Source organism: Salvelinus alpinus, chromosome 30 (genome assembly GCF_045679555.1).
Source record: "Salvelinus alpinus chromosome 30, SLU_Salpinus.1, whole genome shotgun sequence".
In the NCBI taxonomy this organism is placed as follows: Eukaryota; Metazoa; Chordata; class Actinopteri; order Salmoniformes; family Salmonidae; genus Salvelinus; species Salvelinus alpinus.
The window spans coordinates 36,776,486-36,804,165 of record NC_092115.1 but is presented as its reverse complement, the minus strand read 5'-3'; the positions used below and the strand labels follow the sequence as shown (position 1 = coordinate 36,804,165).

Below are 27,680 nucleotides of genomic sequence, written 5' to 3'. Positions count from 1 at the left end.
CAGAGTTAACATTTTAATATGGGAAACAAAGTTCTATAGATTTTGATAGAAACTTACCTTTAACCTTTAGATTTTATGCCCTCAACCCTGATCATTATCAGGGAAATTAGAATTATTTTGAAATTATATCCATCAATCCCAGTATAGAAGGCGCCAAACATATTGCTTCCTTATAGTTTTCAGTCATAGGAATGGGCATAAGTATTCTTTGTGCACATAACATGCTTTCAGAAATGGCCATATTCTGTCATGGTTAAACAACTGAGGTTGAATGGCAAGAGATGATTGTTTTTCAGTCCTTACCTGTTTCTTGGTCCTTTGCGCTGTAGCTGAGTTTGTATCATGGCTTCTGTGTTCACGCATCACACACACAGACACACTGATCAGTACAACAGTAGATCTACAAAAGCCTGTCATGATGATAATAGATTCGCTCCTTCAGCTGCATGGTCACTTCAACCAGGTCTATCCTTCCTTAGGGCTGGAGATTCCTTGTGAGAGTGGTGAGCTGCACAGTAAGAGGCCAGAGACACCAGACAGGATCTGATTGATTTGAGCTGACCAATGAGGCAAAGATCAGATGCCACATCTCCAGCTCCAGCATATGGGCAGCTTTGACCAGCGTGAGCAGCTTAGAGTCCTCCTGTCTTCAGTTCCTCAACCATCTCAGCTAAAATGGTGTTTCTCTTCAGAATTAGTCTTGGAGTGAAGGTCTGTCTGCACTGAGGACAGCTGAAGATCTTCGAGGAGTCATCTTCACCCCGGCACCTCCTGATACAGCCCATACAGTAGCTCTGTCCACTGGGGATAGCTACTGGTTCCTTCAAATTGAGTAGCAGAATTGCTCTCTATCCGAGGACCTGTTTGTGCCTCTACCACAGAGGCAGAGGGAGATTGCATCAACTTCTCTGGAGCAGACTGTGGCATTTCATTTATAAATCCTACATATACAAAGCAGCAACCCACAACCACACCCCCTACAGCGGTTTGGGATGTGGGTGGGATGCTACTGTGTGTGTGCGTGTGAGTGTGTTTTGAGAGAGATTGAGAAATAATCTTGGTGTTAATGGTTTACTTTTATAACGAACAAGGACTGTTGCGGAAAATTATAATCAAGTGAGAGACTACCTTGTTATCTTCTTGAGGCCATGAGTTGCGGGTCGCTCCTCTTTTCAGTTTGCTGCAGCTAGCAATTGGAACGAGTTCAACAAACACTTTTAAACTGGACAGTTTTATATCAATTTCTTAATTCAAAGACTCAATCATGGACACTCTTACTGACAGTTGTGACTGCTTTGTGTGATGTATTGTTGTCTCTACCTTCTTGCTCTTTGTGCTGTTGTCTGTGCCCAATAATGTTTATACCATGTTTTGTGCTGCTACCATGTTGTGTTGCTACCATGTTGTTGTTATGTTGTGTTGGTACCATGCTGTGTTGTCATGTGTTGCTGCCTTGCTATGTTAGGTCTCTTAGGTCTCTCTTTATGTAGTGTTGTGTTGTCTCTCTTGTTGCGATTTGTGTTTTGTCCTATATTTATATTGTATTGTATTGTAGCTAGAGTGGAACCATTCCTTTAAAGAAACACAGCATTAGTAGATACAGAAATGTCTTACTATTGCTAAGCATTAACTATTAATATTAAACAAATCAAGTAAATACGTAATTTCTCTCTCAAAGGACACAAGCAAATAGTTACAGACACAAGAAGTGATTGGCACACAGGCTTTAATATATCACATGGGTTTTATTGAACACTGGATTATATTCTCCCAAAACACTGATGTGGTAGGCACATTCTCAACAGGCACAGTGGAATAAAAAAACTAAACAAAGGACATGTCATGTATCAGTAACAGCAGGAAGTAGAGAGAAGAAAATGCAGCAAAAAGATGTCTCCCTCTCTATGACAAAGTGGACATTCTCATCCACAAGAGCAAACTGACACAGTAGTACAAACCAATGGGCCAGATTAAGGATAATACACGTAACTAACAACTTACTTTTTATTCTAAGATGTTTTTGGAGAGCCCATCACCTACAGAGAATGAGTTATAGCAAACAAGTGTCAAACAGTAAGTGCGCATTACCTTTTGAATATATTCTTTCAACATACAATAAACTCTTGGCAAACAGCTTGGCAGAATATGAAAATATATTTAAAAAAATGTGAAAATAGGAATATAAAATAACCAAAAAGCTAGGCTAACATACAATTTAACATGAATTTCTAAACTAAATGTTTTTCAAACATTGGAGCAGTGTACAAATTTTCTAGGAATTACTTAAGGATTTGATTGAGATTTTTTTTCTACTTCGTAACTCCAAACTAGGTAGGTGTGAGTTGTTCTGTAAACTGAATATTACATCTACTAACAGTATTGCATAATTTCTAAAAAAGCCATGCTTATAAAAAAGACCATTCAAAGTTAAAGATTTAACTATAGTAACATCAACATACTCAATAAATCCATCCCGTCTATGGAACACTGTGTGTTTGTGTGTCAGATAAGCAGAGATAAAACTTTAAAAAAAAGATCTGGTCCATCTAATCTGAGTTCTTGGGTCCATAACACCATCATTGTGTAAGGATTTTTTCCTTTGCATGAAATACCACAGCAATCCCCTCAATGTATAGTCCCTCTCTGGGTGAGTAGGTGACTTCTGTCTGAACATTGATATATAAATGACGCAAAATACAGTAAGCAGTTTATTTCGTTACCTCTTCATTTCTACTCTTCAACCTCTCTCTACATTGTAATCAAATCAACCACCTCCCTCTTCCTTCCTCTCACACAGTAACAAACACCAGTCGGGCAGAGTAGATCAGGTCTGCCAGGTAGAGCACAAAGTTGACTCCAGTGAGCACAGCCACAGCCACCTGCTTGTCCCAGTCGCACAGCCCTGCATATCTGCCACAGCTATAGGGCCTGGAGGATCCCCCGTGCTTCTCGTCAAACTTAAAAATGGGCCAGATGATGGTAGCGGAGAGGTACATGGCGACAGCCAGTACGGCGTAGGCGGACAGGAAGCGGGCAAAGGGGAATGGCAGGCAGCCGGTGCACTCACAGATACACAGCACTATAATGGCCGCCGACAGGATGAAACAGATGCAGAAGACGGCCAGGCACCACCTCAGTGCATTGTGAGAGTCGTAGGACACTGGGTCGCTAATGAAGACGAAGATGACGCAGGCTACAAAAGTCTCACACACCTTCAGCAGACCCGGGGCGGTGGCCATGTAACCTGCTACCTCTCCTGGCCTGGCTTTGCTGATGCTCACCTCACAAATGTAAGCGATGGTTGCCAGGCAGGAGAAGACAGTGGCCACAATGCGGTAGTTGTGAGTCTCGCTGCGGGAGTTCTGGCCCTTGAGGAAGTAGAGGGGGAAGATGATGGAGGCAGAGAGGCAGAGCAGGGAGGCGTAGCAGGCAAAGGTGATGGGGAAGTTCTTCCAGGAGACAGGGGCACGGGTCTGCAGGCCAAACAGCTCCACCAGCAGCACCAGCAGGGTCCCAGCGAAGCTGAAGGCCCAGCAGAACACACACCAGTCCCCTGTGCCATGGGAGAGGTTGGCCCCATGGACGGTCACAGCAAAGGCCACACAGGAGAACACCAGAGCACACAAACGCACCCAGAACAGGGGGTTGGAGTGCACCACCACTATCGGCATGATGGGATATGGATGATGCTTGACAACTAGAATGGGTTAGATTAAAGTGAAAGGCTGAATAGGCTGGAGATGAGATATTTATGTGGAATACTGTAGGACTACTGTTCTTGGTGCATCTGGTGCAGAGGGATCTATAAGGAGACACAGAATTGAGAGCAGCTTCAGTAACAAAGAACAAATAAACAGAATGCATTCATATAAAAACAATGAAGTTCAAATAGCAAGTATTGATTCCATTATGGTTTTCATAAAACATTCGTGATGGTGTATCATATTTGACGACATGAGGGCAACAGGTGCATTTTTTGTCATTATCTCCTTGTAAATGTAACATAATAATGGGTGACAATACACAAAAGTGTATCAATTCAATCACGTATTTCGCATTTTAAATACCATGTACAGTTGAAGTCAGAAGTTTACATACACTTAGGTTGGCGTCAGTAGCACTCGTTTTTCAACCACTCCACAAATTTCTTGTTAACAAACTATAGTTTTGTCAAGTCGGTTAGGACATTAACTTTGTGCATGACACAAGTAATTTTTCCAACAATTGTTTACAGACAAGAGTATTTCACTTATAATTCACTGTATCACAATTCCAGTGGGTCAGAAGTTTACATACAATAAGTTGACTGTGCCTTTAAACAGCTTGGAAAATTCCAGAAAACTTTGTCATGGCTTTAGAAGCTTCTGATAGGCTAATTGACATCATTTGAGTCAATTGGAGGTGTACCTGTGGATGTATTTCAAGGCCTATCTTCAAACTCAGTGCCTCTTTGCTTGACATCATGGGAAAATCATAAGAAATCAGCCAAGACCTCAGAAAATAAATTGTAGACCTCCACGGGTCTGGTTCATCCTTGGGAGCAATTTCCAAACGCCTGAAGGTACCACGTTCATCTGTACAAACAATAGTACGTAAGTATAAACACCATGGGACCACGTAGCCGTCATACTGCTCAGGAAGGAGTTGCGTTCTGTCTCCTAGAGATGAACATACTTTGGTGCGAAAAGTGCAAATCAATCCCAGAACAACAGCAAAGGACCTTGTGAAGATGCTGGAGGAAAAAGGTACAAAAGTATCTATATCCACAGTAAAACGAGTCCTATATCAACATAACCTGAAAGGCCGCTCAGGGAGGAAGAAGCCACTGCTCCAAAACCTCCAAAAAGCAAAAGCCAGACTACGGTTTGCAACTGCACATGGGGACAAAGATTGTACTTTTTGGAGAAATGTCCTCTGGTCTGATGAAACAAAAATATAACTGTTTGGCCAGAATGACCATCATTATGTTTGGAGGAAAAAGGGGGAGGCTTGCAAGCCGAAGAACACCATCCCAACCGTGAAGCACGTAGGTGACAGCATCATGTTGTGGGGGTGCTTTGCTGCAGGAGGGACTGGTGCACTTCACAAAATAGATGGCATCATGACAAAGGAAAGTTATGTGGATATATTGAAGGAACATCTCAAGACATCAGTCAGGAAGTTAAAGCTTGATCGCAAATGGGTCTTCCAAATGGACAATGACCCCAAGCATACTTCCAAAGTTGTGGAAAAATGGCTTATGGACAACAAAGGAAAGGTATTGGAGTGGCCATCACAAAGCCCTGACCTCAATCCTATAGAAAATATGTGGGCAGAACTGAAAAAGCGTGTGCGAGCAATTTGTGCCTATAAATTGTGCCTATTAGCCTATTAGAAGCTTCTAAAGCCATGACATCATTTTCTGGAATTTTCCAAGCTGTTTAAAAGCACAGTCAACTTAGTGTATGTAAACTTCTGACCCACTGGAATTGTGATACAGTGAATTATACGTGAAATAATCTGTTTGTAAACAATTGTTGGAAAAATTACGTGTGTCATGCACAAAGTAGATGTCCTAACCGACTTGCCAAAACTATAGTTTGTTAACAATAAATTTGTGGAGTGGTTGAAAAATGAGTTTTAATGACTCCAACCTAAGTGTATGTAAACTTCTGACTTCAACTGTATAAGAGGATGTGAAAGTATAGATTCCTTCTTTTCATTCTCTGAGAAGGCTTTATCAGCTGAGGGATTCCTGTTCTATTAGTCAGTGAGTCAGTGTCACTGGACATGCTTTATCCCCACCCCCGCTTTTCAGACAGGCGTGGTGCTGAAAGAGACCCCCACCCGACCTCACAGCCAATCTGTCATCGGCCACTAACAGTCTCATTATCCAGAGACACTCTGAGTAACTATTGCTCCCTCCCACTCCCTCAAGCCACTCTCTCCTCCAGTCCCCTCCACAAATTGTGAAGAGTCCATGCTCCCAGTTTACATAACGTAGGAGGGACTAAAAGAGACACACCTGTTTACATTAACAAGATGTCTTGTTCAAACAGCAGGGGACAGAGAGTGGGAGCAAGACGGAAGGGATGTGGATAGAGAGAAATAGAGGAAACAGACAGATGAATGAAGATTGTAAACTATGGACAAACTCAAAGTGAGAGTGACCAAAGCAGTCAGGCAGAACAGGCTAGTTGAAGTAAGTAAAATGGGGAAATCCCTGTGCCTTAACCTCAGAAAGGCATATTTTAAACACAATGATGAAGAGGAATAGCAGAGCAGTGAGTCATCTCCCTCTCTCATTCTCTCTCTTGCACCCTCCCTCTTGTAAGATTTTCCAACTCGTTGATTTATCCCAGCTATGCAGACTACTGCCGAACTGCTAACTGAGTCAAAAGGTGCCAAGTCCCCTTTCCCGATCTCTCTTTTTTATATTTGACTGATTTACCTTCTTAAATCTCTCTCTCTCTCTCTCTCTTTCTGTATCCCTCTCTTTCTGTCTCTCTATCAAAGAGAAACACTAATCATGTAAACCACTTAAAATAAACCTATGGGAGGAAGTAATGGAAAAATCCATCCACTCCCAGCCATTACTTGGTACTTATGAAATCATGTTAGGAAAATGGGTATGCCACCTTTTAGGGGGTGGCATGGAAAAGACAGCCTTTCCTTTAGAGAGGTGCTTAAAATAGGCTCATAGGCTCACACATAGCCTGGACTGGAGGGGAAACAGGATATACAATAGCATACTTTTGCACAGTCACACACACACACAAGCTTGAGGGTGAAGAGGGCAGGCTCAGTGTTTGTTTGAGGCAGGGGTAACGAGCGTTGTCATGACACAACATGGTTAACTCGATTTCACCCGTAATCCAGATAAAGAGCCATAGGCTCCAAGACTGCTAGGCATAGACACAAGGGACTCTAGTCTGTCAGCTAATGATCCCACAATGGAGGGAGGGAGAAAGGGAGAGAGGGAGAAAAAGTGAGATAGAGGCACAATACAGTGATGTAAACTGTAGACACTGAATACTGTAATATTGAGATATTTTAGTCACTGAGGATGTTACAGAAATACACTAGGCCATGATGTACTGTATTGTTAAAACCAACGTGTCCAAAATGTTCACGTTGTTTCACCATGCTCCATAGGTGAGCTGGTCAGATGCAACAATATAGGGGGAATATTTGTGTTGTAACAAGTGTTCTGATCAATAGTAGGGACTATAGGAACGGCCTGCACCCACATTCCCACAAACTATCAGAGCCCTCATATTCAAAATATTCATCTATATTATTCATCGTTTCACAACTTTCCTGTTATTCTGACAGCTGTAGCCTACTGTTATCCTTCCGTTATTCTGGTTGCTCATTGACAACCACAGTCTGAGGTGGGTGTGACGCTCAATTGTGCCGCGCCCTGGAGTTTCTCGGTGTTAGAACAAAACGAGTGTATCCCCCCATCAAGTCATTCATATGAGGCAAAAGACATTTGAATGGCAAAACAGTTTTACAACACTGCAGAAGTTATTTTCTTGACTATCCCTGTGTCCAAAATACTTCTAGGCTATTTGATGTGCAAAAGGGGATGTTTCAATTGCATAGTGTAGAAAGCTCACCCCGAAAGATAAACAACATTCCTGGAATTAGTATTTTTAATATACTGTGTTTAAAACTATAAAAGGCATGCAGTTAGGACGTGTTTAAAACTATAAAAGGCATGCAGTTAGGACACGTTTCAACTGGTTGTACAATTTGTAGTCATCATGTTGAGAAAAAAAAAACTCTCGAATAGACCTCTATATTTCACAATCTCAAATATAACACTGTAACCAAAATGTATTACCTTTGTTACGTTGTGGCTGCAATATCCTCTGTTCTCTCTGAGGATCTCCAATCGAATGAGAGTTTGCCAGCGTAGCCCTCCTACAGTCATAGTAAGAAAAGCACATCCTCCCAGCTCCACGCCCAGTGCAAACCAAATTAGGTATCAAATGTCGCCACCATCTTTCTACTGCGCGCCATCTCATCCCTCCTGCACGCAAAATTGTACTCGACTAAGTAGGCTAGTTTCTAAGATGAATTGATTGCACGTTTTCTGTAGGCTACAAGTGTGTTGCCAAATTCTAGAAGTCTGGATCTGTGCGTTCTCCATCAATAGGTCAGTATTTGAATAATCACTATAATAACAAACTGATATACACAGTGCCTTCAGCAAGTATTTACACCCCTTTAGATTTTCCACATTTTGTTGTGTTACTGCAGGCCTGGGCAATTATTTTCCATGGAGGGCCACATTAGAATATATTTTTGCCATCGCGGGCCAGAATCATATTACAGGATTATAAATCACGTCCAGATATGCTACTTATTTTACTTTTTTAACATTCACAGAAATACACCACATCCATGTTCTCCTTTTGGTAGGTATTTTCATGCTTAAAAATGCAATGAACTACACGGAGGGAAAGGTACACTGTACATTCAGCACCAGAACTCTTGTTAACGGGTATGCACAAAAACACAAGAAAGAGAGCTCAACCTATCATTTAAATTACTCAATCAGTCTGAGCAGTGAAGTCTCAGATGGGCAGCGAAGTCAGGTAACGTTATAGTTTCTGACGTCGCTATGCGCAGGATTTCTGAAACTGTTCACATACATAGGTTGACCCAAACAGTACAAACATCTTCTGAGCATGACTCCTAATCTTTGGAAAGTTTTGTTCATTAAGAGATGCATAGAACCTCGTCAGTGACATTGTTTTGAATAGTTCTCCAATCACTGCATCAGACTGAAGATCGATAAGCTCAAGTTGCAGGTCAGTGGGAACGTTATCCACATTTAAGGTGAAAGGAGCCTGTCACCAACAGCATGTCATTTTCCAACACCTTCAAATTCTCAAAACGTTGAGAAAACTCACGGTTCAAAGCACTCAGCAGCGACGTATACGCCCTCTGGTCATGTGATAGGAAACAGACGAATAGTAGTGGCGGAAGGTGGGTGAGATTGTTGGCTTCTACTTGGCGGGTCAGGAGTAATTTTCCCTTGAGGCTTTGACAATGCTGTACATCTGATGTTGAAAAAGGCCAAAAAACACCCTACATTCATTGTCTACTTTCCTTTTCATTGAAATCTTTGAAAAACGAATTTTTGCGCAATTTCTAGCAAGCTACTATTTGTAACTAACGTATGTGTCAGCCTGTCAGTCACTCTGTCCTCGTGCAGTTGTTATTTATACGTGCCTTCAAGAGTTAAATCATTACACAAAGGCGAGTATTCATTGGGCTTTTTATTTGGTAAACAAATACGTTTACGATCGCAAATTCTTTATGTGATCAGAGCATTATTCTGCGGGCCGTATTGAATTAGGTCGGGGGCCGAATCGCCCAGGCCTTTGTTACAGTATGAATTTAAAATGGATTACATTGAGATTTTGTGTCACTAGCCTACACAAAATGACCCATAATTTCAAAGAGGAATTATGATTTTATAATTTTTTACAAATTAATTAAACGAAAAGGGGAAATGTCTTGAGTCAATAAGTATTTAACCACTTTGTTATGGAAAGCCACATAATAAGTTGCATGGACTGAGTGCAATAATAGTGTTTTAAATGATTCAATGACTATCTCATCTCTGTACCCCACATACAATTATGTGTAAGATCCCTCAGCTGAGCAGTGAATTTCAAACACAGATTCAACCACAAAGTCTAGGTAGGTTTTCCAATGCCACGCAAGAGCACCTATTGGTAGATGGGTAACAAATAAAAAGCAGACATTGAATATCCCTTTGAGCATGGTGAAGTTATTAATTACACTGGATGGTGTATAACTACATCCAATCACTACAAAGATACAGGCGTCCTACCTAACTCAGTTGCTGGAGAGGAAGGAAACCGCTCAGGGATTTCACCATGGTGACTTAAACAGTTAGAGTGTAATGGCTGTGATAGAAAACTGAGAATGGATCAACGACATTGTAGTTACGCCACAATACTAACCTAAACGACAAGAGTGAAAAGGAAGCCTGTACAGAAAACAAACTATTACAAAACATGCATTGTAATAATGCACTAAAGTAAAACTGTTAAAAATGTGGCAAAGGAATAAAATGTATGTCCTGAATACAAAGCGTTATGTTTGGGGCAAATCCAACACAACACATCACTAAGTACCACTCTTCATATTTTAAACCATGGTGGTGGCTGCATCATGTTGTGGGTATGCTTGTCATTGGCAAGGACTAGGGATTTTTTTAGGATGACAATAAACAGAATAGAGCTAAGCATAGACAAAATTCATGGAAGAAAACCTGGTTCAGTCTACTTTCCAACAGACACTGGGAGACAAATTCACCTTTCAGCAATAACCTAAAAGACAAGGCCAAATATACACTGGAGTTGCTTACCAAGATGACATTGAATGTTCCTGAGTGGCCTAGTTACAGTTTTGACTTAAATCGCCTTGAAAATGTATGGCAAGACTTGAAAATGGCTGTCTAGCAATGAACAACCAACTTGACAGAGCTAGAACAATTTTTAAAATAATAATGTGCAAATATTATACAATCCAGGTTTGCAAAGCTCTTAGAGACTTACCCAGAAAGACTCACAGCTGTAATTGCTGCCAAAGGTGATTTTAACATGTATTGACTCAGGGGTGTGAATACTTAGGCTGAATTAGATATTTCTGTATTTCATCGTCAATAAATTTGCACACACTTCTAAATACATGTTTTCACTTTGTCATTGTAATATTTGTCTTGTGGAGAAATGACCAGGCAGGAGACGGGAGTACAGTTAGTTTTCGTTTAGTCAAAACCTCTCGAGCTCTACAGTTCCCGGGCACACTAGTGCGCATGTGCATTTCCTATTAGGTGTAGTAACGTAACACTGTCGTAATACATCACCGCTTAGTAACAGCATAGTATCTAATATAAACAGATGTAGATCCCAGATACTACAGTCATTATGGGTTATTGTGTGTGAATGGGTGAAACAAAATCTATTTAATCCATTTTGAATTCAGGCTGTAACAACAAAATGTGGAATAAGTCAAGGGGTATGAATACTCTCTGAAGGCACTGTAAACTAATGAAAATAATTACAGGTTTATTAATTCAATTGATTGTCATTTAGTTATTACAGTTTCATTTGGCATAATGGTTCATATTTATAGCAGGCAATGTCCTTCAATGGTATAATATTACATCTGTAGCCTATAACAATATGTTATCAGTCAATGGCTACCAAGAAATTATTTTGCAGGTACTTCTTTGTTGTTGTTCACATTATTTGTATATGTTGCTAAGAAACAGAGACAGTTCCCATGGAAACCACTATTTATTTACTACCCTAATGACTAGTTTCTCAGAAACAGACTGAAGGCATCTGAAGTTTTACAAAGATGCACCACAAGTATGCAAGCACGCACACAACACACTCTCTCTCACACACACACAAACACACAATGGTGACTGTTTGCAACTAAGGACGATGTCCACGAGCCCTATACTACTAATGCAGTTTAAAGTTTTATTGTCACGTGGCACACAAGTACAGTGAAATGCCTCTGGCAAGTTCAACTTTGGATTTCAAATATATATTTAATTTAACTAGGCAAGTCAGTTAAGAACAAATTCTTATTTACAATGATGGCCTACCAAAAGGTAAAAAGGCCTCCAGGATGGGGGCTGGGAAGAAATAAAAAAGATATAGGACAAAACACACATCACAACAAGAGAGACACCACAACACTACATAGAGAGACCTAGAACAACAACATAGCATGGTAGCAACACCACATGACAACAACATGGTAGCAACACAACATGACAGCAGCACAACATGGTAGCTGCACAAAACATGGTACAAACATTACTGGGCAGAGACAACAGCAAAGGCAAGAAGGTAGAGACAACATTACATCATGCGAAGCAGCCACAACTGTTAGTAAGGGTGTCTATGATTGAGTCTTTGAATGAAGGGATGGAGATAAAACTGTCCAGTTTGAGTGTTTTTTGCAGCTCATTCCAGTCACTAGCTACAGCAAACTGAAAAGAGGAGGGTCCCAGGGATGTGTGTGCTTTGGGGACCTTTAACAGAATGTGACTGGCAGAACGGGTGTTGTATATGGGCTCCCGAGTGGCGCAGCGGTCTAAGGCACTGCATCTCAGTGCTAGAGGTGTCACTACAGACTCTGGTTCGATTCCAGGCTGTATCAAAACCGGCCGTGATTGGGAGTTCCATAGGGCGGCGCACAATTGGCCCAGCGTCGTCCGGGTTAGGGTTTGGCCATCATTGTAAATACGCATTTGTTCTTAACTGACTTGACTAGTTAAATAAAATAAAACAAAAAATGTGGAGGATGAGTGCTGCAGTAGGTATCCCAGATAGGGGGGAGTGAAGCCTAATAAAAAAAGCGTCAATCAATCAAATTTATACATAAAGCCCTTTTTACATCAGCCGATGTCACAAAGTGCTGTACAGAAACCCAGCCTAAAACCCCCAAACAGCAAGCAATGCAGGTATAGAAGCACAGAAAAACTCCCTAGAAAGGCAGGAACCTAGGAAGAAACCTAGAGGAACCAGGCTACGAGGGATGGCCAGTTCACTTCTGTGCACAGCCAGAAGTGGCCTGCTGGAGGTCATTTTGCAGGGCTCCTCCTTGCACAAAGGCGGAGGTAGCAGTCCTGCTGCTGGGTTGTTGCCCTCCTACGGCCTCCTCCACGTCTCCTGATGTACTGGCCTGTCTCCTGGTAGCGCCTCCATGCTCTGGACACTACGCTGACAGACACAGCAAACCTTCTTGCCACAGCTCGCATTGATGTGCCATCCTGGATGAGCTGCACTACCTGAGCCACTTGTGTGGGTTGTAGACTCCGTCTCATGCTACCACTAGAGTGAAAGCACCGCCAGCATTCAAAAGTGACCAAAACATCAGCCAGGAAGCATAGGAACTGAGAAGCGGTCTGTGGTCACCACCTGCAGAACCACTCCTTTATTGGGGGTGTCTTGCTAATTGCCTATAATTTCCACCTGTTGTCTATTCCATTTGCACAACAGCATGTGAAATTTATTGTCAATCAGTGTTGCTTCCTAAGTGGACAGTTTGATTTCACAGAAGTGTGATTGACTTGGAGTTACATTGTGTTGTTTAAGTGTTCCCTTTATTTTTTTGAGCAGTGTATATATTTTTTTCTTCTTCTTAAAACTGCATTGTTGGTTAAGGACTTGTAAGTAAGCATTTCACTGTAAGGCCTACACCTGTTGTATTCGGCGCATGTGACAAATACAATTGGATTTGACTTGATTGTTTAGTCAAGATTGAGGCAAAGATTAATTGAGCAAAGTATAGAGATCCTTGATGAAAACCTGCTCTAGAGCGCTCAAAACCTCAGACTGGGGCAAAGGTTCACCTTCCAATAGGACAATGACCCTAAGCATACGGCCAAGACAACGCAGGAGGGGCTTCGGAACAAGACTCTGAATGTCCTTGAGTGGCCAAGCCAGAGCCCGGACTTGAACCTGATTCAACATCTCTGGAGAGAACTGAAAATAGCTGTGCATCAACGCTCCCCATCCTCCCTGACAGAGCTTGAGAGGTTCTGCAGAGAAGAATGGGAGAGACTCCCCAAATACAGGTGTACCAAGCTTGTAGCGTCATGCCCAAGAAGACTCAAGGCTGAAATCGCTGCCAAATGTGCTTCAACAAAGTACTGAGTAAAAGTGTCTGAATACTTATGTAAATGTGATATTTTTGCTCATTTATAAAAAATAAAAAACTGTCTAAAAACCTGTTTTTGCTTGGTCATTATAGGGTATTGTGTGTAGATTGATGAGGGAAAAAAACTATTTAATCAATTTTAGAATAAGGCTGTAACCTAACAAAATGTGGAAAAAGTCAAGGGGTCTGAATACTTTCCGAACCGTAAATGGATGGGAGAGCTTCCTACTGCCTGAGCTATGTTGTTGATGTAAATTGAGAAGAGCGTGGGGCATAGGATCGAGCCTTGGAGTACTCCCTTGGTGACAGGCAATGGCTGAGACAGCAGATGTTCTGACTTTATACACTGCACTCTTTGAGGTAGTTAGCAAACCATGCCAAATTGGTGTCAGAGACACCAATAGTCCTTAGCCGGCCCACAAGAATGGAATGGTCTACCGTATGAAAAGCTTTGGCCAAGTCAATAAAAATAGTAGCACAACATTGCTTAGAATCTAGGGCAATGGTGACATAATTTAGGACCTTTAAGGTTGCAGTGACACATCAATAACCTGAGCGGAAACCAGATTGCATACCAGAAAGAATACAATAGACTTCAAGAAAGCCAGTCAGTTGATTATTGACACGTTTTTCCAACACTTTTGATAAACAGGGCAAAATAGAAATTGGCCTTTAACCTCACTGGTATAGGGGGCAGTATTTTCACGTCCGGATGAAAAGCGTGCCCAAAGTTAACTGCCTGCTACTCAGGCCCAGAGGCTAGGATATGCATATTATTAGTAGATTTTGATAGAAAACACTCTGAGGTTTCTAAAACTGTTTGAATGATGTCTGTGAGTATAACAGAACTCATATGGCAGCCAAAAACCTGAGAAAAAAATCCAACCAGGAAGTGGGAAATCTGAGGTTTGTAGGTTTTCAAGTTATTGCCTATCCAATATACAGTGTCTATGGGGTCATATTGCACTTCCTAAGGCTTCCACTAGATGTCAACAGTCTTTAGAACCTTGTTTGATGCTTCTACTGTGAAGGAGGGGGGAATGAGAGCTGTTTGAGTCAGGGGTCTGGCAGAGTGCCACGAGCTCAGTCTCGCACGCTCCCGTGAGAGTTAGCTGCGTTCCATTGCATTTCTACAGACAAAGGAATTCTCTGGTTGAAACATTATTGAAGATTTATGATAAAAACATCCTAAAGATTGATTCTATACTTCGTTTGACATGTTTCTACGAACTGTAATATGACTGTCTGAACTTTCGCCTGGACTTGCCCGCGCCTCCTGAGTTTGGATTTGTGTACTAAACGCGCGAACAAAAAGGGAGGTATTTGGACATAAATTATGGACTTTATCGAACAAAACAAACATTTATTGTGGAACTGGGGTTCCTGTGAGTGCATTCTGATGAAGATCATCAAAGGTAAGTGAATATTTATAATGCTATTTCTGACTTCTGTTGACTCTACAACATGCCAGGTATGGCTTGTTTTTGTGTCTGAGCACCGTACTCAGATTGTTGCATGGTGTGCTTTTTCCGTAAAGTTTTTTAAAAATCTGACACAGCGATTGCATTAAGGAGAAGTTAAAGTTCCTTGTATAACACTTGTATTTTCATCAACATTTATGATGAGTATTTCTGTAAATTGATGTGGCTCTCTGCAAAATCACCGGATGTTTTGGAGGCAAAACATTACTGAACATAACGCGCCAATGTAAACTAAGATTTTTGGATATAAATATGAACTTTATCGAACAAAACATACATGTATTGTGTAACATGTGGTCCTATGAGTGTCATCTGATGAAGATCATCAAAGGTTAGTGATTCATTTTATCTCTTTCTGCTTTTTGTGACTCCTCTCTTTGGCTGGAAAAATGGCTGTTTTTCTGTGACTAGGTACTGACCTAACATAATCAGATGGTGTGCTTTCGTTGTAAAGCCTTTTTGAAATCGGACACTGTGGTGGGATTAACATCAAGTGTATCTTTAAAATGGTGTAAAATACTTGTATGTTTGAGGAATTTTGATTATGAGATTTCTGTTGTTTGAATTTGGCGCCCTGCACTTTCACTGGCTGTTGTCAAGTCGATCCCGTCAACGGGATATCAGCCGTAAGAAGTTTAAAGAAGAAAGGATCTAAACCATCTGACCCAGATGGTTTTTTGGGGGTCAAGTTTAAGGAGCTCCTTTAGCACCTCGGATTCAGTGACTGCCTGCAGGGAGAAACTTTGTAGCGGGGCAGGGGAAAAAGAGGGAGGAGCATCGGGGCTAGTCACATTAGAAGGGCTAGGAGATGAGGAAATGTTGGACGAGCAATGAGGCATGGCTGAGTCAAATAGGAATCCTGACTTAATGAAGTGGTGATTAAAGAGCTCAGCCATGTGCTCCTTGTCAGTAACAACCATATCATTAACATTAAGGGACATGGGCAGCTGTGAGGAGGAGGGTTTATTCTCCAGGTCTTTAACTTCTTCAAATCAAATTTTATTAGTCACATACACATGGTTAGCAGATGTTAATGCGAGTGTAGCGAAATGCTTGTGCTTCTAGTTCCGACAATGCAGTAATAACCAACAGTAATCTAACCTAACAATTCCACAACTACTACCTTACACACACACACAAGTGTAAAGGGATAAAGAATATGTACATAAAGATATATGAATGAGTGGTGGTACAGAACGGCATGGCAGATGCAGTAGATGGTATAGAGTACGGTATATACATATGAGATGAGTACTGTAGGGTATGTAAACATAAAGTGGCATAGTTTAAAGTGGCTAGTGGTACATGTATTACATAAAGATGGCAAGATGCAGTAGATGATATAGAGTACAGTATATACATATGAGATGGGTAATGTAGGGTATGTAAACATTGTATTAAGTGGCATTGTTTAAAGTGGCTAGTGGTACATTTTTACATAATTTCCATCAATTCCCATTTTTAAAGTGGCTGGAGTTGGGTCAGTATGTTGGCAGCGGCCGCTAAATGTTAGTGGTGGCTGTTTAACAGTCTGATGGCCTTGAGATAGAAGCTGTTTTTCAGTCTCTCGGTCCCTGCTTTGATGCACCTGTACTGACCTCGCCTTCTGGATGATAGCGGGGTGAACAGGCAGTGGCTTGGGTGGTTGTTGTCCTTGATGATCTTTATGGCCTTCCTGTGACATCGGGTGGTGTAGGTGTCCTGGAGGGCAGGTAGTTTGCCCCTGGTGATGCGTTCTGCAGACCTCACTACCCTCTGGAGAGCCTTACGGTTGTGGGCGGAGCAGTTGCCGTACCAGGCGGTGATACAGCCCGACAGGATGCTCTCGATTGTGCATCTGTAGAAGTTTGTGAGTGCTTTTGGTGACAAGCCGAATTTCTTCAGCCTCCTGAGGTTGAAGAGGCGCTGCTGCGCCTTCTTCACAACGCTGTCTGTGTGGGTGGACCAATTCAGTTTGTCCGTGATGTGTACACCGAGGAACTTAAAACTTTCCACCTTCTCCACTACTGACCCGTCGATGTGGATAGGGGGGTGCTCCCTCTGCTGTTTCCTGAAGTCCACAATCATCTCCTTTGTTTTGTTGACGTTGAGTGTGAGGTTATTTTCCTGACACCACACTCCGAGGGCCCTCACCTCCTCCCTGTAGGCCGTCTCGTCGTTGTTGGTAATCAAGCCTACCACTGTAGTGTCATCCGCAAACTTGATGATTGAGTTGGAGGCGTGCATGGCCACGCAGTCGTGGGTGAACAGGGAGTACAGGAGAGGGCTCAGAACGCACCCTTGTGGGGCCCCAGTGTTGAGGATCAGCGGGGTGGAGATGTTGTTACCTACCCTCACCACCTGGGGGCGGCCCGTCAGGAAGTCCAGGACCCAGTTGCACAGGGCGGGGTCGAGACCCAGGGTCTCGAGCTTGATGACGAGTTTGGAGGGTACTATGGTGTTAAATGCTGAGCTGTAATCGATGAACAGCATTCTCACATGGGTATTCCTCTTGTCCAGATGGGTTAGGGCAGTGTGCAGTGTGGTTGCGATTGCGTCGTCTGTGGACCTATTGGGTCGGTAAGCAAATTGGAGTGGGTCTAGGGTGTCCGGTAGGGTGGAGGTGATATGGTCCTTGACTAGTCTCTCAAAGCACTTCATGATGACGGAAGTGAGTGCTACGGGGCGGTAGTCGTTTAGCTCAGTTACCTTAGCTTTCTTGGGAACAGGAACAATGGTGGCCCTCTTGAAGCATGTGGGAACAGCAGACTGGGATAAGGATTGATTGAATATGTCCGTAAACACACCAGCCAGCTGGTCTGCGCATGCTCTGAGGACGCGGCTGGGAATGCCGTCTGGGCCTGCAGCCTTGCGAGGGTTAACACGTTTAAATGTTTTACTCACCTCGGCTGCAGTGAAGGAGAGCCCGCAGGTTTTGGTAGGGGGCCGTGTCAGTGGCACTGTATTGTCCTCAAAGCGGGCAAAAAAGTTGTTTAGCCTGTCTGGGAGCAAGACATCCTGGTCCGCGACGGGGCTGGTTTTCTTTTTGTAATCCGTGATTGACTGTAGACCCTGCCACATACCTCTTGTGTCTGAGCTGTTGAATTGCGACTCGATTTTGTCTCTGTACTGAGACTTAGCCTGTTTGATTGCCTTGCGGAGAGAATAGCTACACTGTTTGTATTCGGTCATGCTTCCGGTCACCTTGCCCTGGTTAAAAGCAGTGGTTCGCGCTTTCAGTTTCACGCGAATGCTGCCGTCAATCCACGGTTTCTGGTTTGGGAATGTTTTTATCGTTGCTGTGGGTACGACATCGTCAATGCACTTCCTAATGAACTCGCTCACCGAATCAGCATATTCGTCAATATTGTTGTTGGACGCGATGCGGAACATATTCCAATCCGCGTGATCGAAGCAGTCTTGAAGCGTGGATTCAGATTGGTCGGACCAGCGTTGAACAGACCTGAGCGTGGGAGCTTGTTGTTTGAGTTTCTGTTTGTAGGCTGGAATCAACAAAATGGAGTCGTGGTCAGCTTTTCCGAAAGGGGGGCGGGGGAGGGCCTTATAAGCGTCGCGGAAATTAGTATAACAATGGTCTAGTGTTTTTCCAGCCCTGGTAGCACAATCGATATGCTGATAGAATTTAGGGAGTTTTGTTTTTAGATTAGCCTTGTTAAAATCCCCAGCTACGATGAATGCAGCCTCAGGGTGTGTGGTTTCCAGTTTACAAAGAGTCAGATAAAGTTCGTTCAGGGCCATCGATGTGTCTGCTTGGGGGGGAATATATACGGCTGTGATTATGATTGAAGAGAATTCCCTTGGTAGATAATGCGGTCGACATTTGATTGTGAGGAGTTCTAGATCAGGTGAACAGAATGACTTGAGTTCCTGTGTGTTGTTATGATGATCACACCACTTCTCGTTAATCATAAGGCATACCCCCCCGCCCCTCTTCTTACCGGAAAGATGTTTGTTTCTGTCGGCGCGATGCATGAAGAAACCAGCTGGCTGCACCGACTCCGTTAGCGTCCCTTGAGTTAGCCATGTTTCCGTGAAGCAGAGCACGTTGCAATCCCTGATGTCTCTCTGGAATGCTACCCGTGCTCGGATTTCATCAACCTTATTGTCAAGAGACTGGACATTGGCGAGTAGTATGCTAGGGAGTGGAGCGCGATGTGCCCGTCTCCGAAGCCTGACCACGAGACCGCCTCGTTTTCCCCTTTTTCGGCGTCGCACAGGGTCGCCGGCTGGGATCAGATCCATTGTATTGGGTGGAAGGCAAAACACTGGATCCGTTTCGGGAAAGTCATATTCCTGGTAGGAACGATGATGAGTTGACGTTAATCGTATATTCAGTAGTTCCTCCCGACTGTATGTAATGAAACCTAAGATTACCTGGGGTACCGATGTAAGAAATAACACGTAAAAAAACAAAATACTGCATATTTTCCAAGGAACGCGAAGCGAGGCGGCCATCTCTTTTCGGCGCCGGAACTTTTGACGCAAGGAGGCAGAATTTTTATGTTTGAAAAAATAACGTTCCCAATGTAAACAGCCTATTTCTCAGGCCCAGATGCTAGAATATGCATATAATTAACAGATTGGGATATAAAACACTCTAAAGTTTCCAAAACTGTCAAAATATTGTCTGTGAGTATAACAGAACTGATTTTGCAGGCGAAAACCTGAGGAAATCCAACATTGGAAGTGCCTCTTATTTTGAAAAATCCCTGTTGCATTGCCTGCCTATCCTCCATTTATTCCTTTTCCAATGACTTCCACAGGTTGTGAACAGGCTTTAGACATAGTTTCAAGCTTTTATTCTGAAAAATGAGCGAGATTTATCAAATCGCGTCAGTGGATAGTCAGATGTCCTTTGATTAGTTCTTGCGCGCGAAAGTGGTAGCTCAACATTTTCTTTCTCTATTGTATTGAATAGTGTACCGTCCAGTTGAAATGTTAGCGATTATTTATGTTAAAAACAACCTGAGGATTGATTATAAAAATGTTTGACATGTTTCTACGAACTTTACGGATACTATTTGGAATTTTCGTCTGCCCTTCATGACCTGCCTGAGCCTGTGGATTTCTGAACATAACGCGCCAAACAAATGGAGTTTTTTTTATATAAAAATAATCTTTATCGAACAAAAGGAACATTTATTGTGTAACTGGGAGTCTCGTGAGTGCAAACATCCAAAGATCAAAGGTAAGCGATTAATTTTATTGCTTTTCTGACTTTCGTGACCAATCTACATTGCTGCTAGGTGTTTGTAATGTTTTGTCTAGTGATCGATAAACTCACACAAACGCTTGGATTGCTTTCGCTGTAAAGCATATTTTCAAAATCTGACACGACAGGTGGATTAACCTCTCTGGGGCAGGTACCGGCCAATAGCCAGGGAAAATACAGCGCGCCATATTCAAATAAAATGATATAAAAATCAAACTTTCATTAAATCACACATGTAAGATACCAAATTAAAGCTACACTCGTTGTGAATCCAGCCAACATGTCAGATTTCAAAAAGGCTTTTCGGCAAAAGCATAAGATGCTATTATCTGATGATAGCACAACAGTAAACAAAGAGAGTAGCATGTTTCAACACTGCAAGCACGACACAAAACGCAGAAATAAAATATAAATCATGCCTTACCTTTGATGAAATTCTTTTGTTGGCACTCCAATATGTCCCATAAACATCACAAATGGTCCTTTTGTTCGATTAATTCCGAAAGTGAAAATGCTGCCCCCTGCCCACAAGAAGATAACAACAAGCTACGCTGTGTTTTGCTATATTGCACTTGTGATTTCATGAAATTAAATATTTATTTATTTATTTGGTGCTCTGCAATTCAGCGGTTGTTGATGAAAATGATCCCGCTAAAGGGATCCGTGCGCCAAGAGGTTAACCGTTTTCCAGAACTTCTTGGGGTTAGACCCACAGAGAGAGAACTGGTATCACGAAAACGGCTCACCTTTTCTGAGGACCAATTCAAATCAGATTCCGTCCCTCTAGCAAAAACTGGATCCTCATCCACTTAATTTGCGGAATACAACTGATTCAATATTTTGAATCTGTTTTTGTGTGTTAAAAAATAGTAACGTTAAAATCACATTACACATTTTGTAATGACAAATGCATTTGAAACTTAATTCACAGTAAAACTTTTATATGACTTATTATTTTATTTATAGGAGTGGGAAACAAGGTGCTTGTGCATCGATAATGTCATGACTTGCCAGTCCTTAGATGGAGATCGGGCGTGCCGGCTAGGCTAAGGTCTTAAGACTCCCCCCAGTTTTATGATGGTCATAAATACCTTTCCTTGCCAAGCGGTATGGAGGGAGAGACCTAAGTAGAACAAAGGATCTTCTCCTGCCAAAACTCCTACATCCCCAAAATTTGAGAATTAAACAATATTTCTGTTTTAGAATGTGTTAATGGTCAGCGGACACTAAAATAACCCTCATGTCGAATTTGTTTTTATGTTGTGACATCATGAAAGACAGTATAACCACATAACTGTATCTCTGTGTGTCTACACTTCTCAATTATAAGGTTTGCATCTGAATGTTGTATAAAATTAATGATTAAGTATCAGAATACTTTTGAAAAGATAGAAATGTAACTAAAGTCTTCTAAATGAGAAAAAAATTATAATGTCAAGTTTATCCAGTCAGTAACCAAGCCCACGTGAGCACAGACATTATGCCAAACATAATGGAACACCCTTTTCCCCCCAAGTGTTTAAAAGGACTTGCTGAAGAATTAACATATTAGACCAGTTACGTGCAGCGCCAACTGAATACGTTACAAATGGTTAAGAAATCTACCACTCTATAGACCAAGCAGACTAAGGTGTGAGCCGGATGTTGCAAAATGGTTTGTAGTTTTAAACCTACAACTCCACCAAAGGACAAGACCAGAGAATGTGAGGACGCTAGTCCCCACGTTGAAATGGTTACGTCTATAGACCAAGCCGAATGTTGCAAAATGGTTATAAACTATCGATCACTACAAAAGAAGCAAATCCTAGATGTCGCGTTATCAGTCTGCAGCTGAAAACATACGTAGCCCAGGAAGAGAACACCGGCAACCTCTGAAGCATTCTAACGAGATCAACTCTAAGAACTACTGTACAGGGTATGTCGAAGTATCAATTCTTACCACCACCACGACCTCTACCTAAGGACATGGTGATCTCTGGTGACTGAACCAGAGTCGTACACCCAACATCTCCGAGACCAAAGGATTTGGACGATCAAGGCCAGCTCAATCGTAAATGTATAAATTGCATTCTCTTTTTCCAAATGAGCAGTTATTAGAGTGCTTAAGATTTTGTATTTTTGTGAGCGTAGCTTCCAATGTCTGATAGAGTAACTCCTTTGTCTCCCTTTCTCCACCCCCCCCCCCCCTCCTCTCTCTGAATTCGCCACCGTGTTATAACCACTGTCCTGTATTGTTAGTCTTCTAGAGACTATTTACTGTATGATGTTAGTGTGTATTTTGTAATTGTTTAATTAGTTAATAAATACATAATTTACCTAATTTGTGTATCGCTGATTCATCCATAAAGTAGGGTTCGTGCAGACTACAAGAAAGTACGACGTTCAGAATGTCTGATGAGGTAATAATACATTAATAAGTGACTGTCGATAAGATATGAAAATATCTGAAGAGTTAAATTCGGGACATCATTTTCCCGTGGTGCCCCGACTGCATAGTTAATTAATGTTACATGATTAGTTTAATCATGTAATAATTACACATAGAGAATTGATTTGATAATATAACAATCTTCACTTTAATGATAGTCAAGACACGTCAATAACCACACCAAAACACAAGGTAATAAAATAAAGTCCATTTTACATGATAGCCTGCTGAATTTGCAAGACAACTTTTCTTTCATTTCGATTTTGGCACAAATGAAAATGTGCTTCCGACGTGCCCATGGATTGATGTTTCAGCTATAGAAATAAGAATAAATAGAAAGGACATCTCCACTCAAGTCAATGATGGCATAATGGGTGGACTGGCTGCCATTTTGAGTGTACCCATGCCAGGAAGTTAAAGCAGGAAGTGTACCCTTCAATCTGTGCTGTGCTATTAGAGCATGCGCAGACCAGCTGGATGGTGTGTTTATAGACATATTCAATCTCTCCCTATCCCAGTCTGCTGTCCCCACATGCTTCAAGATGGCCACCATTATTCCTGTACCCAAGAAGGCAAAGGTAACTGAACTAAATGACTATCGCCCCGTAGCACTCACTTCTGTCATCATGAAGTGCTTTGAGAGGCTAGTTAAGGATCATATCACCTCCACCTTACCTGCCACCCAAGGCCCACTTCAGTTTGCGTATTGCTCCAATAGGTCCACAGGCAACGCAATCGCCATCACACTGCCCTATCCCATCTGGACAAGAGGAATACCCATGTAAGAATGCTGTTCATTGACTACAAGCTCATCATTAAGCTTGAGGCCCTGGGTCTCAACCCTGCCCTGTGCAATTGCGTCCTGGACTTCCTGACGGGCTGGTGGTGACCCCAGGTGGTGAAGATAGGAAACAACATCTCCACTTCGCTGATCCTCAACACTGGGGACCCACAAGGGTCCGTGCTCAGCCCCCTCCTGTACTCCCTGTGTAACCGGTGTGAAATGGCTAGCTAGTAAGCGGGGAGCGCGCTAATAGCATTTCAATCGGTGACGTCACTTGCTCTGAGACCTTGAAGTAGTTGTTTCCCTTGCTCTGCAAGGTCCACAGCTTTTGTGGAGCGATAGGTAACGATGCTTTGAGGGTGCCAGTTGTTGATGTGTGTAGAGGGCCCCTGGTTCGAGCCCAGGTAGGGGCGAGGAGAGGGACGGAAGCAAAACTGTTACACCTGTTCACCCATGACTGCGTGGCCATGCACGCCTCCAACTCAAATCATCAAGTTTGCAGACGACACAACAGTAGTAGGCTTGATTACCAACAACAACGAAACACCCTATAGGGAGGAGGTGAGGGCACTCGGAGTGTGGTATCAGGAAAACAACGTCAACAAAACAAAGGAGATAATCGTGGACTTCAGGAAACAGCAGAGGGAATACCCCCCCCTATCCACATCGACAGGACAGCACCCCCCTATCCACATTGACAGAACAGCGTGGTGAAGGCGGCGCAACAGCGCCTCTTCAACCCCAGGAGGCTGAAGAAATTGGCCTTGTCACCTAAAACCCTCAAACTTTTACAGATGCACAATTGAGAGCATCCTGTCGGGCTGCATCACCGCCTGGTACGGCAACTGCACCACCCATAACCGCAGGGCTCTCCATAGGGTGGTGCGGTCTGCACAACGCATCACCGGGGGAAAACTACCTACCCTCCAGGACACCTACAGCACCCGATGTCACAGGAAGGCCAAAAAGATCAACGACAACCACCCGAGCCACTGTCTGTTCCCCCTACTACCATACAGAAGGTGAGGTCAGTACAGGTGCATCAAAGCTGGGACCGAGAGACTGAAAAACAGCTTCTATCTCAAGGCCATCAGACTGTTATACAGCCATCACTAACACAGTGAGGCTGCTGCCTACATACAGACTTGAAATCACTGGCCACTTTAATAAATTGATCACTAGTCACTTTAATAATGCCACTTTAATAATGTTTACATATCTTGCATTACTCATCTCATATGTATCTATTGCATCTTGCCTATGCTGCTCGGTCATTGCTCATCGATATATTTATATGCATATATTCTTATTTCATTCCTTTATGTAGATTTGTGTGTATTAGGTAGTTGTTGGGGAATTTTTAGATTACTTGTTAGACATTGCTGCACTGTCGGAACTAGAAGCACGAGCATTTTGCTACACTCGCAATAACATCTGCTAACCATGTGTATGTGACCAATAAAATTTGATTAGATTTTTTGAGTCAACTCAACTGACATTACAAAAAATACATTCCATTGCATGAGCCATATCAGTTGGCATCATTTTAATTAACATTCTACATTACCATGGCAATCCAGCATCAGTTTGATCGCTACCAGCACCTGCCCGCCCGTCCAGCAGCACTACTCTGGATGGTTCGGACTTAGAATATGTGGACATCTACAAATACCTAGGTGTCTGGTTAGACTGTAAACTCTCCTTTCAGACTCACATTAAGCATCTCCAATCCAATCCAAGAGCCCCATATACTACCCACCACTGCGACATGTATGCTCTCGTTGGCTGGCCCTCGCTTCATATTCATCGCCAAACCCACTGGCTCCAGGTCATCTATAAGTCTTTGCTAGGTAAAGCCCCGCCTTATCTCAGCTCACAGGTCAAAACTAAATACAAAACTAAATGCATGCTCTTTAACCCGATCGCTGCATGCACCTGCCCACCCGTCCAACATCACTACTCTGGACGGTTCTGACTTAGAATATGTGGACAACTACAAATACCTAGGTGTCTGGTTAGACTGTAAACTCTCCTTCCAGACTCACATCAAACATCTCCAATCCAAAGTTAAATCTAGAATTGGCTTCCTATTTCGCAACAAAGCATCCTTCACTCATGCTGCCAAACATACCCTTGTAAAACTGACCATCAGTGACCACCAGATCCTCGACTTCGGCGATGTCATTTACAAAATAGCCTCCAATACCCTACTCAATAAATTGGATGCAGTCTATCACAGTGCCATCCGTGTTGTCACCAAAGCCCCATATACTACCCACCACTGCGACCTGTACGCTCTCGTTGGCTGGCCCTCGCTTCATACTCGTCGCCAAACCCACTGGCTCCAGATCATCTACAAGACCCTGCTAGGTAAAGTCCCCCCTTATCTCAGCTCGCTGGTCACCATAGCAGCACCCACCTGTAGCACGCGCTCCAGCAGGTATATCTCTCTGGTCACCCCCAAAACCAATTCTTCCTTTGGCCGCCTCTCCTTCCAGTTCTCTGCTGCCAATGACTGGAACGAACTACAAAAATCTCTGAAACTGGAAACACTTATCTCCCTCACTAGCTTTAAGCACCAGCTGTCAGAGCAGCTCACAGATTACTGCACCTGTACGTAGCCCATCTATAATTTAGCCCAAACAACTACCTCTCCCCCTACTGTATTTATTTATTTCGCTCCTTTGCACCCCATTATTTCTATCTCTACTTTGCACATTCTTCCACTACAAATCTACCATTCCAGTGTTTTACTTGCTATATTGTATTTACTTTGCCACCATGGCCTTTTTTTGTTTGCCTTTACATCCCTTATCTCACCTCATTTGCTCTTATTGTATATAGACTTATTTTTCTACTGTATTATTGACTGTATGTTTGTTTTACTCCATGTGTAACTCTGTGTTGTTGTATGTGTCGAACTGCTTTGCTTTATCTTGGCCAGGTCGCAATTGTAAATGAGAACTTGTTCTCAACTTGCCTACCTGGTTAAATAAACGTGAAATAAAAAAAATCTATACTTGCACATTCATCTTCTGCAACATCTATCACTCCAGTGTTTAATTGCTGAATTGTAATTATTTTGCACTATGGCCTATTTATTGCCTTACCTCCCTTAACTTACCTAATTTGCACACACTGTATATAGACTTTTTTTCCTATTGTGTTATTGACTGTCTGTTTGTTCATTCCATGTGTAACTCTGTGTTGTTTGTGTCGCACTGCTTTGCTTTATCTTGGCCAGGTTGCAGTTGTAAATGAGAACTTGTTCTCAACTAGCCTACCTGGTTAAATAAAGGTTAAATAATAATCATATTTTTTTATTACAAAATACCATTGACATTATTGTATCACAATTCCAGGCAGCCATTGCAAGTGTACCCATGAGTTTACCAGTCAATTGCCAGAATTAGAAGCCCATTCTATTAATTCTTATTTCTATGGTTTCAGCATAGAGCCCCACAGTGGCGGTGTCGTACTACCCATAAAACCTAGCGGTCAAACAGGAAAATGGTTCCAATAGTTTTTACACCATTCATTTTCCCCCATAGGGAATTTTAGAAACACTTAAAATAAGGACTGTGTTACGTGTAGGCTAACCCTGGCGTAACGTTTTGATAACCGTGTAAATCTTTTTCGGACAAGATTACTTTTATCAGTATATTCGGCTCTATTTACTCTTTAGATTCAGAAATGCTAAATAGCATCAAAGTAGACATCATGTAAGATTACAAATTCCTGAGATGACACCTGCTAACAGGTATTGTGTCACTTAAAAACTTGCCCAAGACAGTTCACAGAATTTTAAATTTAAAGAAATGTAGACAATTTATTAATTGCTACATTAAGCTAACATTAGATAGTTAATCCAGAGATTCATACCTTTGCCTCGATTCAGCAGTCTCGTCCAGATCATCATGGCGTTTGTACTTCATGATAGCCACATCAGCAGCTAATTAGCGTTACATTTGTGTGGGGGTAAATACAGACTAATATATTGATAAGTCAACCTTGTAAATGTCCCTCGGACAAGTTATCAAAACGTCACTCCTGAGTAAGCCTTCA

The 27,680-nt window shown here is 42.3% G+C and overlaps 1 protein-coding gene across 2 annotated transcripts; it reads right to left on the bottom strand.

Moving 5' to 3' along the window:
- Positions 1-1,709: 1,709 nt before the first annotated feature.
- Positions 1,710-27,635, bottom strand: LOC139559496 (myeloid-associated differentiation marker homolog). Of its 2 annotated transcripts, none has more exons than XM_071375544.1 (2): positions 27,498-27,635; positions 1,710-3,802 (listed from the first exon to the last, which is right to left on the bottom strand). In XM_071375544.1, exon 2 carries the CDS (start codon positions 3,669-3,671, stop codon positions 2,790-2,792), a length of 882 nt encoding a protein of 293 aa, XP_071231645.1. In that variant the 5' UTR covers positions 3,672-3,802; positions 27,498-27,635; the 3' UTR covers positions 1,710-2,789. The 2 variants fall into 2 exon arrangements, with proteins under 2 accessions (XP_071231645.1, XP_071231644.1); XM_071375543.1 differs by lacking the exon at positions 27,498-27,635 and adding an exon at positions 7,829-7,953.
- Positions 27,636-27,680: the final 45 nt, after the last annotated feature.